The sequence below is a fragment of the Leuciscus leuciscus genome (genome assembly GCF_965113295.1).
Source record: "Leuciscus leuciscus genome assembly, chromosome: 2".
In the NCBI taxonomy this organism is placed as follows: Eukaryota; Metazoa; Chordata; class Actinopteri; order Cypriniformes; family Leuciscidae; genus Leuciscus; species Leuciscus leuciscus.
This window is the reverse complement of record NC_138726.1, coordinates 45,167,468-45,186,365: the sequence shown is the minus strand read 5'-3', so window position 1 is coordinate 45,186,365 and position 18,898 is coordinate 45,167,468. Positions and strand designations below refer to the sequence as shown.

Below are 18,898 nucleotides of genomic sequence, written 5' to 3'. Positions count from 1 at the left end.
AAATATGAACACAGAACAATGTTTATGTTTATTGAGATGTACTGAGATGACGACACTGCTGAAAGTTACTCCCCCGAGTGTTTACTTATTGGTTCAGGCCAACAGAAGGCCCTACTGTACTGAACTATCACTGGGAATTGATCTCGGGCTTTGACCAGTTCATTATTAAGAGATTCGGGATATGTAGTTCGGGATAAGATGATGTGTTGTTTACTTCAGGATTCTTATAAATGCTAAATACATGCTTTTGTCTGTACTGTACAACTTAGCTTTTGCTGTTCACTTTGAAACATTGTCCCAAGATCCAACCGTAAGAAGGTGGAACAGCAGCCACGGGGACACCGGGTGGCTTTTCTGACACGGTCATGCTGGCGAGCGTCGAAACAAGTGCAGCTCGCCACTGACGCGTCGCAGACCCCTGGGTGGTGTTGGAGCTGGAGGCAAGGGTAAGAGAGGTTTACACTGCTCCGCTGGACAGCGTGAGTTAGATAATAACAATGGGAAAGCATTAATAATGCATAGGAAATCGTATGCGTGCGATACGTTTTTCAAAATAGGGCCGAAAATGAAGTTTTTATAAGTAAAAAGACAGTGAAAGGATGGTAAAAGTGCTTGACTTTAGAACATGATGACCGTCTGTCTCGGGAGGCCAAATAATAAATATGTATGCGAGTTTGCCATTTTTGCAACACTAACCAGAGTTTTGGACATGTTTAAAAACATAGTTTGTGTGATTTAGAGCATTTCTAGAAAGTAATAATTAAATAGACAAAAAATAATTTTGAAAAAAAAAAAAGTATGAAAAACTACAGCAGAATGGAATCAGGGTTACAATTCTAAAAATAAAAAAAAAAAAGGTGTCAGAGGTTTGAGGAATGTAATTTTTTTTTGTAAAGGTCAGATCAAATTAGTTAATAATAATATATGATTATTATTATTATTTTTAATAATGTTTATTTTAGTTTATTCTTATTTATTTAATATTCTTATTGTAGTGAATTTTAGTGCAGTATATCATACCATGACATTGAATCATGTGCAGTCGAGAATGTCAAGACACGCTTAGAGGGACATGTTATTTATTTAGCCAGGTGAATTGTACCTTACAGAAAAATGATAGGTTAGATTTGCCTGGAGTAGGGGTGAAATGAAGGAAAGGTCAAGGTATTGTTAGTTAATTGAACAGAAAAGGATCAGATTACGTCTCCAGAACGTGGTTGTCGCTGGAAACTTAGCTCTGTCGTCTGTCACCCAGGTGATATGTGAACTTTGCGTTCGTATGTAGATTGCCTACCTGTGCATGCAGATCAAATGTGATCTTTACTCTTACCTGCACCATGCAGCAGGTAAAATTTCATTTGTCATTGTTTAGATTTGTCACCAAACCATGTGTCATTAAGGTTGTTTATTGCTTTAGTCTTTAAATAAAGGGAACAACCTATATGAATTAACACTTCTATCTATTTTGCCTTTTTTCAAAGGAGCTGATTTTTACACTTTTGGTTTGGACTGGTGATCCCAGAGCTTCGAACTATGGATTTAAATGACAGCACATCTCTAGCCGAGCTGATGAGCCGGTACGTTTCTACAGAAACAGGATTTGGTGTCCCCAAGAACGGCTGGCGGATATGTCTGGCACACGAGTTTAAAGAGAAGCGGAAACCGTTTCAAGCCAAAGATGTCTCGTTGTCCAACATGATCGAGCATATTTCTTTAGGTGTCAGGTATGTTTAACAAGACATGTCTCAATTTGATTTTCCTGGCTTCTCCTATAGTAAACACAATTTACTAAAGAATAGACTGTTTGTTCACATCATAGGCTGCTGAAATAGACCATTTGTATACATCTCAAAGCCCTTTTGTACTCTAACATTATATAGCTGAAATAGGAACTGGAAATGTTGTTAAGTGGTTCTATTTTGACCTCAGAATGACATGTTTTGCCTGCTTTCTGCTAAACCCTTCTCTTCTTTGTTCTTAGCAGTCAGCTTGATTTAACCAACCAGTGTTTTATGGTAACTGATAACATCTTCATAAAAAGAGGACAGCCCATTCTGTTGTGCAAGAATGGTATTGCATCTCACATACTAGTTAAACTCGAGATGTCCTGTAATGCATGATGTACTGCATTACATCCAATACGTAGTTAGTTATTCCTCTCTAACTAGTTAGACTTGCACAGTAACATACATTTTAATGAAGTTCCTCCCTTTAAATGTAATAAACAGCCTGATCGCTTTTGGCCTGGGTTTAGATACTGTATTTTGTTGTAGTAATTAGTTTACACTATTAATTTTTCTCTAACATCACGCTATTGCTGCATGTAATTTTCCGCTGAAGCTGGTTAATCATTTTGGCAATACTGAATCATTCAGTCAATATTGTCCTTGTGTGGTGTTTTATTCCATGTTAATGATTGACACAAAAACTGTCATGAGCTTTTTAAAGATTTATTGTGCATTCCCATTTACAGAGGTCAGTCCTGTGATGTGTATGTGAATACTGTGTTCATGTTGCTCAACCTTTACCACACTTGTTTGAGCAATCACAATCCACACTAGCATAGAGCTAACGTCTGTGATAATCGTATTGAGTCGTAAATTAAAACCTTCTATAGTAGGTGACGGTTGCACTTTTGGAAAGAAACTAATAATAACAAGAATAATAATTAAATAAATTCCAGTCAGTAGAGTAGCAAAGGTGACTTTTTGTTTTCCAGGGCAGAGACAGTTGACAGATTTTTTTTCAGCCCGTTCCCACAATGCCATCCTCTCTTTTATGTATGTGTGATTCGGTCTCTGTTTCTAAGCGCTATTGTGCTTGAGTGCGACGACTGAAAACAGCTGTGTGTGCATTAAAGCATGAGCGAGAGAAAAGAATGAGTGTTGGATAGTGTTGTTTAAAAGTGACTAAAGGGAATGTTGTATGTATACAGTATGTTTGAGAGAGGTTAATTATTAGGACTGACATTGTTGTGGTGCCATTAAGTCCTATAGTCCTAATAAGGTGCAGTAAGCGATTTCTGAGAATCATTATTGAACACTGTTGATATTTGAAATCAACCCAAACAATCACACTCCGCCCCCAAAATGCACGAACACACAATGGAAGAGTGGATGTCTCTTTATCATAGTTGAAGCTAAGCAAAATAAAGTGTAGATCAGGGGTTTTCAAACTGTGCGTCGCAGATTGGGAAGAGATGGGTCGCGCAGTCACTATTGGCTGCAGCTAAATTTACGTTTCATGAATGACACACACATACAGACAGGTTGCACGATGTACCAACGTTAAATAGAAATCGCTATATTGCTTAGTACGATTTTAATTAGATAAATATGTCAGCATTGTGTTTCATGAAGCACGTGCGTGCGACTTGTTGTGATAACAATTTTCAGCGGCTCGGTGCGCATTGTTAACAAGAAGAAACTTGTTTACTCCAATCACTGCTCTGCATTCTGCATGAGATCGCATTACACCGGAGAATTCAAATGTCACGAAAGGCTGATTCAGGTCTGGGCTGCGTTTCCCAAAAGCATCATGAGCTAAGTTGATTGTAGAGACCATTGGTGACAATGGTTCTACGATCTACTTAGGCATACGATGCTTTTGGGAAACGCATTAATCTCTGTCGTCTGTTCGACACAACGCTGTTGTCTTTCAGAGATAGGGTCATCGTAAGAGTGCGTTGTTTGCGACTTTGCGTTCCCTCGCATGCATTTTGATGCTCACTCTCTCTCCTCCCCCATCATGAGCGGACACGCCCCCTACTACTGATTGGCTACAAGTGTGTTGTGTGCTGCTTGGTCCACTTTCAAGAGCAGTTTTCTGAAATCGCTTACTGCACATTTAAGAAGTCAAAGTGTGATTTATGCACAAAGATACATGTCACTATATTCAACAAAACTCTCAGTTACCCATCTTCACTGTTCATTAATATCACTCCAAGTCTGTGGGTATGACAGAAAGGTCAGTTTTGTAAATTCCTCCTTGCTTTATGTTTGTCTGAGCAGGTATCTGAGATGGTGGTACAAAAAGACCCAGGTTGAGAAGAAGGCTCCTTTTATTGATATGTTTCGAGCTTTACCGCTGAAACAAATTTATGGTAAGTGCAAAGACAACCAGAAATATCAAAGCAATAACAGAAAACTTAAAATGACCTCATGTAATGGAGGATGTGTTTTGTGCAGGTGCTCCTCTTGGTGGCATTGGGGGTGGCAGTATTACACGTGGATGGAGGGGGGATTTCTGCCGCTGGCAACTAAATCCCGGAATGTACCATTACAAAACCGTTATTGCTAACCAGGTAAAGGGCTGTTTGTGATCCAATAAATTACCTACTTAAGCCATACTTCTGTTCAAAAGTTTAGGGTCAGTACAATTTTTATTTTATTTATTTATTTGTTTGATAAGAAATAAATTTTCTCATTTTCAGCAAGGACACATTAAACTGATTAAAAGTGACAGTAAAGACGTTTATAATGTTTCATTTCTATGTCAAATAAATACTGTTCTTTTGAACTTTCTATTCATCAAAGAATCCTGAAACATCATGGTTTCCATATCAATATTAAGCAGCTCAACTGTTTTCAACATTGATAATAATAACTGTATCCTGAGAAGCAAATCAGCATATTAGAATGATTTCTGAAGGATCATGTGACACTGAAGCCTCGAGTAATGATGCTGATTGCTGAATTGCTGATTGCACATTTATTTTAAATTGTAATAATATTTCACAATATGAGCAAGTGTGTGTTGTCATATATGCAGGTGTTCAAATCTCTCTTTCACTCATTTTAAGTCTGTTTTAACCCCCTCTATGTCCTAGTTTACAGTATGTCTGCGCAGGGGGGGTCAGACAGTGTACCAGCAGGTGTTGTCTACAGAGCGACCCCCAACTCTTCAGGGTTGGAACTGGGGTTATTGTGGTGAATACGCCTTTTACCATGCCCTGTACCCACGAGCCTGGACCGTCTACCACCTGCCTGGCCAGAACGTCACTCTCACCTGCAGACAGGTGTCACCTGTCATCCCTCACGACTACAAGGTGACAAGCTAGGTTTGATATTTCAGCAAGAATGTGTTTGATATTTAAAGCACATTGTGTACACATACATTATATGTATGTATGTATGTGTGTATGTATGTATGTTTGTTGTTTGTTTATTTATTTTTTACAGACTTGTACAGTACAGCTGTTTGCAATGAACAAATCAAACCTATTACAAATTATGGAAAAGTAATTGAAATAACTCAACACAACAAATGTTTCAAGTGGTTTACCCAAATTTAACTGAAAATGCAACTTTTAATAACTTAACTTTAATAACCCCCTGTATAGAATCCATCTCAACACCACAAATCTGCAAAAAAGGTGTTGTCTTAAGCACACCTGATGTAACTAATCAAGGGCTTCATAATTGCACCAATTGTGCTTGAGCTAGAAAACATGAAATACCTGAACTGGCTAGGTTTGTTGAGTGTCAACACTTCTTACTGCAAGTAAGAAATATGGCTAAGTCAAAAGAATGGTCCAAAAAGTTAAGAGAAGGTATCATCGGCCTTCACAAACAAGAAACAGGATACAAAAAGATAGCGAAGGCACCAAATGTTCCTAGAGACACCTTTGGAAGCATAGTTGGCAGGTTCAGAGTTAAAGGAACAGTGGTTACACTACCTGGACGGGGCAGAAAAAGAAAGATATCAACGGATGCAACTAGTTTTCTGAGAAGGCAGGTTCAGAAAAACCCTCGAGTGACTCCTGAAGACCTGCAGCAAGACTTGGTGGCAACAGGCACTGAGGTTTCAGCTTGCACAGTAAGGCGTGTACTAAACGCATGCCAGAACTCCAAGACGTACACCACTGCTGACCCAAAAGCACAAGAAAAGTCGGCACCAATTTGCTCAAATTCATATAAATAAGCCACAGAGGTTTTGGGATTCTTTTCTGTGGAGTGATTAAACAAAACTATTGGAACTTTTCGGCCCACTGGATCAGCGGTATGTCTGGAGGAAGAAGAATGAAGCATATGCTGAAATGAACACTCTGTCTACAGTTCAGCATTGTGATGCTCTGTGGCTGCTTTGCATCCTATGGCACTGGTAAACTGCTGCGTGTGGAAGGCAAAATTGATTCATTGAAGTATCAGGAAATCAGAAACCATCAGTGAGGAAGCTGAAGCTTGGGCATCATTGGACCTTCCAACAGGACAATGATCCCAAGCATATCTCAAATTCCACCAAGGCTTGGTTACAGAAGAAGTCCTGGAAGATTGTACAGTGGCCATCACAGTCACCTGACTTGAACCCCATAGAAAATCTCTGGTGGGATTTGAAGGTGGTTGCAGCACACAAACCCAAGAATATTACTGAACTGGAGGCCATTGCTCATAAGAAACAAGCTCAGATTCCTTAAAGTCATTAAAAGTTACATTTTCAATTGAATTTGGGGAAACCACTTGAAACATTTGTTGTGTTGAGCCATTTTAATTACTTTTGTTTGATTTGTTATTTGCAAACAGCTGAAAGTCTGTAAATGTTGTCAATAAACCTGATTTGCAATGGGGGTTGAATAATTTCGATTGCAACTGTATATGTGTAATTGTGTGTGTATTCTGTATATATATGTGTGTGTGTGTGTGTGTATGTGTATATATATAAATATATACACAGACACGCACACACATATGCATATAGAGAGAGATATAGAGATATACAGCGGGGGAAATAAGTGTTGAACACGTCATCATTTTTCTCAGTAAATATATTTCCAAAGGTGCTATTGACATGAAATTTTCACCAGATGTTGGTAACAACCCAAGTAAGCCATACATACAAAGAAAAAACAAAAATAAGTTCAGAAATTAAGTTATGTGTAATAATGTGAAATGACACAGGGAAAAAGTATTGAACACATGAAGAAAGGGAGGCGCAAAAAGGCATGGAAAGCCAAGACAACTGCTGAAAACTTACAGTAATTAAAAAGCAATCCAGCCCCCTGTCAGTGGAAATTAATAACAGCTGGTTCAGTCCCAAATGATGGCCTACAAAAAGGTCTCATTGCCAAGGTGTCACACAAGACACATCTCATGATGGGTAAAAGCAAAGAGCTGTCTCAAGACCTTCGCAACCTAATTGTTGCAAAACATAATGATGGCATTGGTTATAGGCTTCTGAATGGTCCAGTGAGCACTTTTGGGGCCATAATACGGAAGTGGAAAGACAATAATTTCACCATAAATTTGCCTCGACCAGTGCTCCTCGCAAGATTTCTGATAGAGGAGTGAAAAGAATAATCAGCAGAGTTGTCCAAGAGCCAACACCAAGTTGTATGGTGTTTTTAGGGTAATGTGCACTGCCATTTCTCCTCCAAATATGGTGTGTATTATGGCATCCAAACAGTTCAATTTTGCTCTCATGTGACCACACTATATTCTCCCAGTATTTCACTGGCTTTTCCAAATGTTGTGCAGCAAACTTTAAATTACTTTTTAATTACTGTAAGTTTTCAGCAGTTGTCTTGGCTTTCCATGCCTTTTTGCACCTCCCTTTCTTCATGTGTTCAATACTTTTTCCCTGTGTCATTTCACATTATTACACATAACTTAATTTCTGAACTTATTTTTGTTTGTTTCTTTGTATGTATGGCTTACTTGGGTTGTTACCAACATTTGGTGAAAATTTCATGTCAATAGCACCTTTGGAAATATATTTACTGAGAAAAATGATGACGTGTTCAATACTTATTTCCCCCGCTATATAGATAGATAGATAGATAGATAGAGAGAGAGAGAGAGAGAGAGAGAGAGAGAGAGAGAGATAGAGAGAGAGAGAGAGATAGAGAGATAGATAGATAGATAGATATATAAATATAATATTTACACGCACACATACAATATATTATATAAACAAACCTTTATGTTAATCGATTTGACAGTACTAAAATATATACTTTTATTCAGCAATGACGTTTTAAATGTGACAGTAAAGACATTTATTATGTTACAAATAAATGCTGTTCTTTTCTATTCATCAAAGAATCCTGAAACAAATGTATCACACTTTCCACAAAATATAAATCGGCACAACTGTTTTCAACATTGATAATAATAATTGAAAAAAAATTCTTGAGCACAAAATCAGCATATTAGAATGAATTCTGAAGGATCGTGTGACACTGAAGACTGGAGTAATGATGCTGAAAATTCAGCTTTGTCATCACAGGAATAAATTGCATTTTAAAATATACTGAATCAGGAAAAAAAATTTTTTATATTCTAGTAACCGAAATGTGCTGTTTCAAAACTAATCTCTTCAGTAATATTGTGAAATACATACAAACAATGAGATTAGTTTTGAAACAGCAAATTTTATGGATTAAAATGTAAAGATGGTGTGTGTGTGAGTGATTATTTTATTTTTAAAGTTTAATCCACCAAATTAGCTGTTTCAAAACTAATCTCTTTTTGTCTTTTTCAGGACTCCAGTCTTCCTGTGGCTGTGTTTGTGTGGGACATTGAGAATAAGAATGACTACGCTCTTGATGTTTCCATCATGTTCACGATGGTTAATGGGTCGGGCCATGAAGACGATAAGATAGGGGGCCACTGGAATGAACCATTTCATCTTGAAAAAGAGGGAGAATCTGTGTCTGGGGTTTTACTACATCACCAGACGCCTGTCAACCCTTACACTCTGTGTATAGCTGCAAGAGAGAAGGTAATGCATCATTGTAAATCTTGAAGCTGTAGGTTTTGCTTGTAGTAAATGCTTGAAGAAAACAATTCTGTTATAAGGAGTGCACAGACAAATGTAATCTGCCAAACTGGTTCCACCATCAGTTTGCTGTACAGTGTGTGGTCCTGTGTCCCTGTGCAAATAAGAGTATTATTAAGTTGACTGATTGCTGTGGTTCACCACATAAAACTATGCAAATGTATAGCTAATGTAAAGTATGTTTGAGAAACGAAACTTTAAAGACAGCTTAAACTGTTAATTACAGCTCCAAACTGCATTTCATTCTGCTGTGAAACACACAAAAAAGATAAGTCTTCTTTTGAAAGTCAATGGATTTCAATGTTGTTTTAGACTCCATTGACTGTCATTTTAGATATAAAACAATCTTCAAATAATCTTTCATGTTCCACTGAAGACAGAAAGTCATACAGGTTTGTAACAACATTAAGGGTGAGCAAATTATGCCAGAATTAAATGTTTTGGGTGAACTGTATTTTAAAATCTGTCTAGCTAGGTAGCTCACTAGGTTTTGAGACAGTTGTTGTACTTCCTCTTATTATTTAAAGTTTCACTTTATTTTAGTCTGACCAAGAGATCAGTCACCAGACAGCGTTTAGCCCAAAGGGAACCTGTAGTGCTCTGTGGAGTGACCTCATGACAGATGGACGGCTCGACTCGCCTAAGGACTCCAGCACACCCACAAAGAAAGGGGAGAAAGTGGCGGCAGCCCTGGCTGTGAGCTGCTCGGTGCCTGCTAACCAACACAACAGTGTGGAGTTCAGTTTGGCCTGGGATATGCCTAAAATTACATTTGGCTCCAGAGAGAGAATATATGTCAGGTATGTGTATATGGACAAATGATAAATCCCTTCCTTTCACGGAGCTTATTAATACATTACAGTTAGGATCCATGATTTGCTTCTTGCTGGTTGGTTGTCAGTGGGAGGGAGATTCTCATTCTAGAGAGCATATTATTGGACAAAAATATGGACTCAAAAACATGAGTCAGCAATATTTTTGGACCATTTTCTGAGAAGTGAACAACTGTAAATTTTTTATGCAAACAGGGGGAAATTATTTCAGTTCAGAGAATCCAGATGAATTAGACCATGATGTATAAATATTTTAATGATTAAAATAAACTGCATTATTTTCACTGTTGTTTTTTCGGTGTCTCCAACATATGGTGACAAAACTCGCTTGTGTTTGTTCTTTCATCTGCTCTCTAATCTTTCTGTCATTCTCTTTGTACACATTATGGATCAGGTAACCTTGGACATACTGATGTCTTTCTTTTTTTTAGTGTGTGTGGAAATTGCATGTCACAGAGATGGCATTTGATTTTTATCAAGCACTAGAATGTTTAACCTTAACAGAAATATGGTCTATTATTTAAAAGCTTCTTTAAATACCCTATTTAAAGACCCTTAAATAGGATAATAAAAAACTCTTAAATATTTTATAATAAAAAAGGTATCTTAATCCATTTACACTAAAAGTAAAAAAAATTGGGGTCTGTACATAAAACATTTTTTTTAATACTTTTATTCAGCAAGGATGCAGCAAATTGATCAAAAGTGGCAGTAAAGACTTTACATTGTTACAAAAACATTCAATTTCAAATAAATGGCTATATGTCCCAGTATAGTCCTAAATATAGACAAAATGGACTTTTAGCAGATACATTATTGGTTTATGGGTTGTTCTCTTAAAAGAAAAAATATTGTCGTTTTTCTTAAAAAATAACTTATGTCTTAAATCAAGGCACAAACACTTTGATGTGTCTCGTCCATGCTTCATGTTTCAAAAGGAAACAACACTTAAGCAATTTCAAGAGATTTTTAAAAGGAAGTGGTGTGGCTGTGACAGGAAGAAGCTTCATTATTTACAAGCTTCATGAAAGGAAGAGACTCATTATTAGTCATAAAGTGAGCTCACCAAACATCAGGAAAATTCTGAAGGGTCACAGTTTGTGCTCCTTACGAATTCATATAAGAGCAGCAATGATGATTTGTTTAATCTCAGAGAACCCAGGAGACAATGATGCATAAATGCTACTAATTAAAAAAATGTCATTACTTTTGTTTGCATTACGTTAATGAGAATGAGACTTCATTGCATTACAATAATGGGAATTGGGGGAAATGTGCTTAATTGTTATTTGAAGATCTTAATGGTCCTAGAAATATGTCTCAGTTTGTTTATGCAATACATAATTGCAAGATGAAATAATCCCCTTTGATGCTATGAAGTAATAACAGGGTGTGTATGGTGTTTGTTTCAGGAGATACACACGTTATTATGGCACCAAAGGAGACGCTGCCCCGTCTCTGTCTCACTACGCCCTCACACACTACAGTAAATGGGAGGAGAGCATTGATGAGTGGCAGAGGCCGATTCTACAGGACGGGTAAAGAAATGTCATTTCCCCATGAGATATTTCAAGTGTGATGGTGCGATGGCGTAATAATAGCGTGCGCTGTCAGTTAATCAAGTTACCCACGGCTGATTTGTGTGACTCTTTACAAAAGACTGTGTGTAAGCAAGCAGTCGTCTTTCCTGTGAATTGATTTGATTACTATTTATCCGTTATGTGCATAGACAAGAGCAACCCTTATATGCCATTTTGTGCATATTATGTGTTTTGTTTCACCAGTCCCCATACTTTGCACTTCATATAGAATGAAATGTGTGTTTTTTGAGTGGTATTGCCCTAGTCACATGCAATATACTAATTCTGAGTGTCCATCTTTGTTTCAGCATAAGGCAGCTATTATATTCAGTTGCTAGGCTGATTCATCTATTGATATTTGGCCAATTTGAGATTAGCAGTATCAGCGATATCCATGCCAGCTTGGCAAAACTCTTTGTTGACTCAGTTTTAAAATTTACTGACAGCCCCGTCATTGGAAAAAGCACATTTACTAAATATTGTGTGAAATAAATGTTCACTTAATTTATTTCAAGATTAATTTGTGTGTTTTTCATTTGTTATTATTAAAATATATCAGTCACTGGTAGCCTTAAACACTTTGTTCTTCTAGGTCTCTTCCTGCTTGGTATAAATCTGCTCTGTTTAATGAGCTCTACTTTGTTGTGGATGGTGGAACTGTGTGGGTGGAGCTTCCAGAGGATGCTGATATCAGCGGTGGGCTTCGTCCTGAGGATGGGGGGCTTCCAGCCCAGCCTGAAGTTGTCAAGGAGTACGGCCGATTCGCTTACCTAGAGGGTAACATTCAACATGACCTCAATATGCAAACTGAGCTTGTGACATTTGGGCCTGGTTTCTCTGACCTTAGACCATGGTTTAGATTAAGCCAGGATTAGGCCTTAGTTTAATTAGGCCATTTAAGTAGCTTTTATAAATGTGACATAATTTAAGATATGTAAGTGCAAGTTGCTTTCAGTTAAAACGGCTCAAACATTCCTTTTAGTCTGGTACTAGGCTTAAGCCTAGTCTGTGAAACCGGGGGTTGATTTAGGAACCAAAAGTCGTTATGAAAAATTATTACTAGCATTAATGAGAGTAAATCTGTTGGCTGCTAGATTTTAATAAGTGTTATTTTAGTATTTATAGACTATTATTGTATTAATTCATGGTTTGAATTAGCTTTTATTTTAAATTTTAGTTTTAATTTTATGTGCTTTTGTTATTTTTATTCATTTTTATTAGTATTTTTATATTTCTGTATAGCTTTGATTGATTTTTATTTCACTTTTAGTCATTTTAGTGTTTCAACTTAAACTAATTTGTTAGTTGCCAAGGCAACATTTCTAATTTTCGTTTAAGTTTATTGTCTAATATTTATATTTTATTTTATTTCAGCTTTATTTCAAAAACCCAAAACTTTTTTAATGGTTTTAGTTATAACTTAGAATTAACTACAACAACACACAAATTTTCATACTTAAGATCTCAGTTCATTGTACACTCATGCCCGGTTTCACAGACCAGACTTAAGTTAGTCCCAGACTAAAATGCACGTTTGAGCTGTTTTAACTGAAAGCAAATTGCACTAAAATATGAAGTGCCATTGTTTTGTCTCAAGATGCAAACCAGTAAAATTGTATTCTAAGACACATTTAAAAAAGCTATTTCAATGCCCTAATTTAACTAAGGCCCAATCCTGGCGTAATCTAAGCCCTGTCTGTGAAACAGGGCCTAAATGTTCATTTAAGTTTAAATCAATGTACTAAATCAATTCTGTGTCTCTTACTGTCTTGTCCCAGGTCAGGAGTATAGGATGTATAACACGTATGATGTGCACTTCTATGCTTCATTCGCTCTCATCATGCTTTGGCCCAAGCTGGCTCTGAGTCTGCAGTATGATATTGGTGAGCTAAGCTTCCATTTTTCTGATAACATTGAAGACAGTATTCAAATTCATTAGTAATAACATACTTTTTGTATTTTAAATTAATTTGTTGATACATTCCCATTCTGTTTTGCATTCTGTGTTTAAATCTCTCTCTCTCTTTTATTCAGCTGGTAGTGTCGTTCAACATGACCCCACAGAGAGATTAAATCTAATGGACGGCCGATACTCCCCAGTCAAGACCCGGGGCGTTGTACCTCACGACATTGGAGACCCTGGTGAGTTGTGCATAACAGGAGACCATGAATTTACACATGTTGCATACGGAAAAGACAGAAAGAGAAATAACCTAAAATAAACATTTCAATAATCTTGAACCTCATTTAAATTTTTTCCTTGTGGAAACAGATGATGAGCCATGGGTTCGTGTCAATGCTTACTTGATCCACGATACAGCCGACTGGAAGGATCTGAACTTGAAGTTTGTGCTTCAGGTGTTCCGAGACTATCACCTGACCCAGGATGAGCAGTATCTGAAGGACATGTGGCCTATATGCCAGGTGAGTTGTTTGTGTTTTATTTTAGTAGTTTGTACAGCATCATATCTTCTGTATATGTAAATGTAGAGGCGCTTGTCAAACGCTAAGTGCTTTAGGACACATTACTCAAACGTCTGATATTCTGCTTTATTCAGACAGTCATGGAAACAGAGTTGAAGTTTGATAAAGATGGTGATGGGCTGATAGAAAATTCTGGCTATGCAGACCAGACATATGATGGATGGAAGGTGACAGGACCCAGGTTGGGGCTCAGGATGTTTATTTTATTTTATTTTATTTAATTTAATTTTATTTTATTTTATTTAATTTTATTTAATTTTATTTTATTTTATTTTATTTTATTTTATTTTATTTTATTTTATTTTATTTTATTTTATTTTATTTTATTTTATTTTATTTTATTTCTTAAGATTACATTTTTCAGAATATTTAAACTATATAGTTTTTATTTTTACATTGTATATTAAAAACCTGTATCATGGCACAAGTTTTGTTATGTCCGGTGTAGCAGCTCAAGTAACACCTGTGTTTCTGCTCTTCCAGTGCATACTGTGGAGGTTTGTGGCTGGCATCAGTGTGCATGATGTGTAAAATGGCACGTGTGCTGAAATGTGAGTCTGTTTATCAGCGCTACAGAGATATTTTAGAAAGAGGAAGCGCAGCCTTTGACAAACTCTTGTGGAATGGTGAGTGTAAGCATACACAGTGCTATTTAAACTAACTGTAATTTTCCATTTTTGTTAAAAACTATGCTCATCCTTTTTAGGCCTCTTAGTAGGGATGTTCAGTCTTCCCATTAGATCTGTTTCTATACTGAGGTATCATTTGGAAAGAGAATATGACTTGGAATAAAAAAAACCTGTGGAATGTCTTTCTCTTTCTCTAACAGGCAAATACTACAATTATGACAGCAGTGGACAGAGTCTGTCCAACAGTGTAATGTCTGACCAGTGTGCAGGCCAGTGGTTCCTCAGGGCATCCGGACTTGGGGACGATGACTACCAGGTCAGCCTGAGAAAGATTTTACAAACATTTGTTTGTATATTAACCACTTCGTTTTCATTTAAAGTCCCCCTGCAGTCAATAATTTTATCCCTTAAAACTCATCTTTGTTCACCAAAATGACATAAAAAAAAAATTCCTGTGATAAATTATTAATGCCTTAAATTAGCTTGAATGTTACTCCACACCCTTGCTTCATTTAGTATACGTGGAATCATGAATATGCAAATTAGTCCCTTCCTCCACTCATTCACACCAGATCGGACTACCTGATCCACTCGCTCAACTTTACTGTGGTAAACGCTGCATAATGGCAAGTGGAAATACTGCTTTAATACAGCAATACATGTTTGAACCAGAAACTGATTCAGAAGAAGTGGAAGAGTGAATTATACAGGGTCGTCTACAAGTCAATGTATCAGAATAGTAATGCGTTTTATGTATCACTTTCTACAACATCTGACACATAACGGTAACTGATATGATTAGTCTTTGGCTTGACTATGTTATTAAATAGCTAATAATATGTTATCAAATAGCTAATAAGGTGTTGCTAGTGTTACACAAACAATGTTCCCGTTCAGCCATCTCAATCTGCCTTCTAAAAATCACTCTCCTTAAAAACACTTTGATCAACTTAGAACGTCAGTGGAGAAAGGCATATAGTTCATCATTACATCGTAATATACATCATGTATATAATTCACTCTCTATATTGCTAAATGTACACGATTTTTCATTTCAACAGAAAAATATACCTGGATAAACCTTGCTTCTCTTGAGACCCCTCTGCTTCAGAGCATAGTAATGATATGCTGAAGCCCGCCCACATGTTGACGTGATTGGTCACAACATGTTTGTGACGTAAGAAACAGCGGCGATTTCAAACTGCATTTTTGAGACTGTCTTTAGATCACAGTTTTAAGGAGAAAATACTCAGCAATAATGCTGACTGATGAATTTGCACATGGCTTGTCTTAAAGCATATTAAAAACACCACATAGACATATAAACAACAATAAAAACTTGATTTTCACCACAGGGGGTCTTTAAAAATAACTTTGTATGATTTCATTACCATAAGAAATAATGACAGTCTTTAAAATATGGTTCAATGCCTTGACATAAATGTATTAGCTGTCATGTGCTAACAATAAACAACAATTTATATTTAAATATAAACAACAATTTATACTAGTGTTCAACATTAGGCTGCATGTAAAATTTTATTTATTCCTCTGATGGCAAAGCTGAATTTTCAGCACTCATTATGATCCTTCAGAAATCATTAAATCATTAAAATGCTGATTTGGTGCTCAAGAAACATATATGAAAACTATAATCCTCACAGTTGAAAATGGTTGTGCTGCTTAATGAACTGTGAAAATAGAGAGACAGTTCTTTTTCAGGATTCTTTGATGAACAGGAGCTGTGTCCCAATTCAGAGGCTGCATCCTTCGAAGGCCGTGAAGGTCGAATCGAGTGTTGTTAAATGGGACAGTCTAGCGTATGGAGGATTGTTCTTGTCGCCTAGCAACTGTCACAGCTGCCGTTGATGAGTGGCAGTAACGTTTGTACTGGACTTTTTGGAAAGTTATATTCAACTGTCTTAAAACAAAACAAGGATCACAACCTGTCTAAATATGTTCACCTTGGTCCATTTATGTACATAATAAAGAGTATAACTTTATAAAATTGCATCTTAGTAAGATATTTTTACATTTGTATCGTTAAATATTCGAGTGAATTTAAACCCAATTCTTACATTTTTAAAAGTGTAATCAAGTAATTTAATGCAAAAAATCATTTGGTGTGCAATGAATCTTGGGATAAGTTAGACTGCAAAGGATCCATTCCTATGTGGTCCAGGATACGAAGGACGCATTTGTATGCCGACGCATTGAAGGAGCCTTTGAATTGGGACAGCCTTCGCCGTGCCGCTGTGACACATTCAGACTTCGAATGATGCAGCCTCTGAATTGGGATGCAGCGAAACTCTGAAGAACAAAATTTTTTTGTAACATTATAAATGTTTAATGCGTCCTTGCTTTATAAAAGTATTGATTTCTTTGATTTAAAAAAATGTGTATATTTATTTATGTTATACGAAATTATACTTTTTTACATCCATTTCTCTGTGCAGGCTTTTCCCAAGGAGAAAATCTGTAGTGCATTGAAGTCAGTGTTTGACCTCAATGTTATGAGCTTTGCAGGCGGGCAGATGGGTGCAGTGAATGGGATGAGACCAGAAGGTGTGCCTGATCGTTCCAGTGTCCAATCAGATGAGGTGTGGGTGGGAGTAGTGTACGGATTGGCAGCTACAATGATACATGAGGTAAGTCAAACCTCAGGTCATATCATCAGGTTTCAGATTAAGTGAACCTTTCGGTTATCTCCTAATACATCTCTCGGCATCTCCCAGGGCATGGTGGATGAGGGTCTGCGCACTGCAGAAGGCTGTTACCGTGCTGTATGGGAGAGAATGGGAATGGCCTTCCAGACTCCCGAAGCATACTGTGAGAAAAGCATCTACCGCTCTCTCGCGTATATGAGGCCTCTGACCATCTGGGCAATGCAGCATGCTCTGAGCAATCGACCAAACCACAACGAAACCACTGATAAAGATGTGGGACAGGACTGAGCTGGAGCTGAAGGGAACTTGCACTGTCGAGCCTTCACAATAAAGGGACCTCTTAATCCTTGCATTTTGAACTTTAAAAGACTGCAAAAGAGCTTTGGATGTAATGTCATCGTGCGCCATTGGTTCACACAGAACCTTATTCCATTATTTTGTAAAGCTTACTTTTCCACTGAAAATGTGCATAAGCTTTACCACAATCCTTCGGTGTAGCAACTGTAAATGATAATTTTACAAATGGTAAAGTGTAAAGACTTGGTCTCAGTGAACTGACATGCTGTTCATTATGATATAGTGTGTAGGGACATTGAATCGAGTAGTTAGAGCATGATTCTATATAATTTTCACTGTATATTTTTATTTCTATTATGGGAATGCTTTATAGAATACTTGAAGAAAGGACTGCTGTTTTTTTTTTTTTAAATAGCTGTCATTGTATGTGTCATAAATCATCCATCTGAGGATTTGAGTCAGTCCTGTACATTATTCTACAGAATTATAATAGATATATAATTGAGTAAATTGGAATGAATGTTTTCCTACATCAGATACATTTTTTCATTAAATGCATCATTAGGCATTTATTTTCTCTACAGTATTTAAAAGTTCTGGTGGTAAGGAAATGGTGCTGGCCAAAGTTAAAATCAAACACGAAACCCTGATAAGCACAAGCCTGGCTTTAGTGTGTAATTTAAATTAATGACTGGAAGTGAATTCCCCTTTGTGACCTTTTAGGGAAGCCACAGCACGGCACACTACCATTCAATTATTTGTGCTCGGTAAGTTTCTTTCAGTGATTTTGAAAGAATCTCTTCTTCTCACCAAGGCTGCATTTATTCGATCAAAAATAGTCGAAGTGGTTATATTGCGGAATATTTCAAAATGTAACAATCCCTTTATGCCCTTCAAAATGACTTTTTAGAATGTTACAATGTAATAGGGCTTCCAAGCAGGGTTATAAACATAAATACAGAGGTGGAAGTAACGAATTACAACTACTCACGTTACTGTAATTAAGTAGTTTTTTTGGGTACTTGTACTTTTTTGAGTATATTTTTAAATCTGTAATTTTACTTGTACTCAAGTACATATTAAGATAAGTAATCTACTTCGCTACTTGTAAAATCACATCTCGTTACTGAGTACAATTTGAATTGATATTCAAATCTTTGAATGGCATTTCGGTAGCCAATAAAAATATTCGATCGTAAACGGACCAATAAAACCCCTGATATTTGGACTGAATGAAAGCCGCCGCAGTCGCAGCAGGTTTTGAAGAGCTGATCATGAAGGAGGCGAGGAGCTCAGAGTGATTAATGGCTGGACTGAAAGTTTGGAACAACAAACTACATAGTAGTATTGTCAAAATATCTATATTTTACCAGCTGCGCGTTCTCATTCTCTCATCTCAACGACAGCGAGTTTGACACACCCGCCTCCTCTCAGCGCGGGATTGCAGGTAACGTTAGGCCTATTACGCATAATTTTATTAATACCTGCAAGTTTCTATGGCATATTTTAATGGCAAATGTCACGAACAATATTATAACGCGAGGGCACATTCATGTAATCGCAGAAAACTGGACGCGAGCTCTCAAATATACGAACGAACTGGACTCGGATATTGAGTGTGCGCTCTCGGACTG

The 18,898-nt window shown here is 37.0% G+C and overlaps 1 protein-coding gene across 1 annotated transcript; it reads left to right on the top strand.

Annotated features, from left to right (window-relative positions):
- The first annotated feature begins 12 nt into the window (after nt 1-12).
- On the top strand, nt 13-17,836 carry gba2 (glucosidase, beta (bile acid) 2). Its single transcript, XM_082158830.1, has 17 exons — nt 13-446; nt 1,482-1,724; nt 4,011-4,102; nt 4,188-4,303; nt 4,829-5,047; nt 8,479-8,718; nt 9,319-9,575; nt 11,021-11,146; nt 11,781-11,965; nt 12,967-13,071; nt 13,223-13,330; nt 13,461-13,612; nt 13,747-13,853; nt 14,156-14,298; nt 14,502-14,617; nt 16,758-16,949; nt 17,037-17,836. The coding sequence occupies exons 2-17, from the start codon at nt 1,534-1,536 to the stop codon at nt 17,253-17,255; spliced, it is 2,568 nt and encodes an 855-aa protein (XP_082014956.1). The 5' UTR covers nt 13-446; nt 1,482-1,533; the 3' UTR covers nt 17,256-17,836.
- The last annotated feature ends 1,062 nt before the right edge of the window (nt 17,837-18,898 follow it).

What these genes read in the sequence shown, in the direction of transcription:
- gba2 (XM_082158830.1), top strand. Translation starts at nt 1,534, where the DNA reads ATGGATTTAAATGACAGCACATCTCTAGCCGAGCTGATGAGCCGGTAC. An exon ending in CATATTTCTTTAGGTGTCAG is followed by an intron (nt 1,725 to 4,010) that starts GTATGTTTAACA and finishes TTGTCTGAGCAG; the next exon opens with GTATCTGAGATGGTGGTACA. An exon ending in CCGATTCGCTTACCTAGAGG is followed by an intron (nt 11,966 to 12,966) that starts GTAACATTCAAC and finishes GTCTTGTCCCAG; the next exon opens with GTCAGGAGTATAGGATGTAT.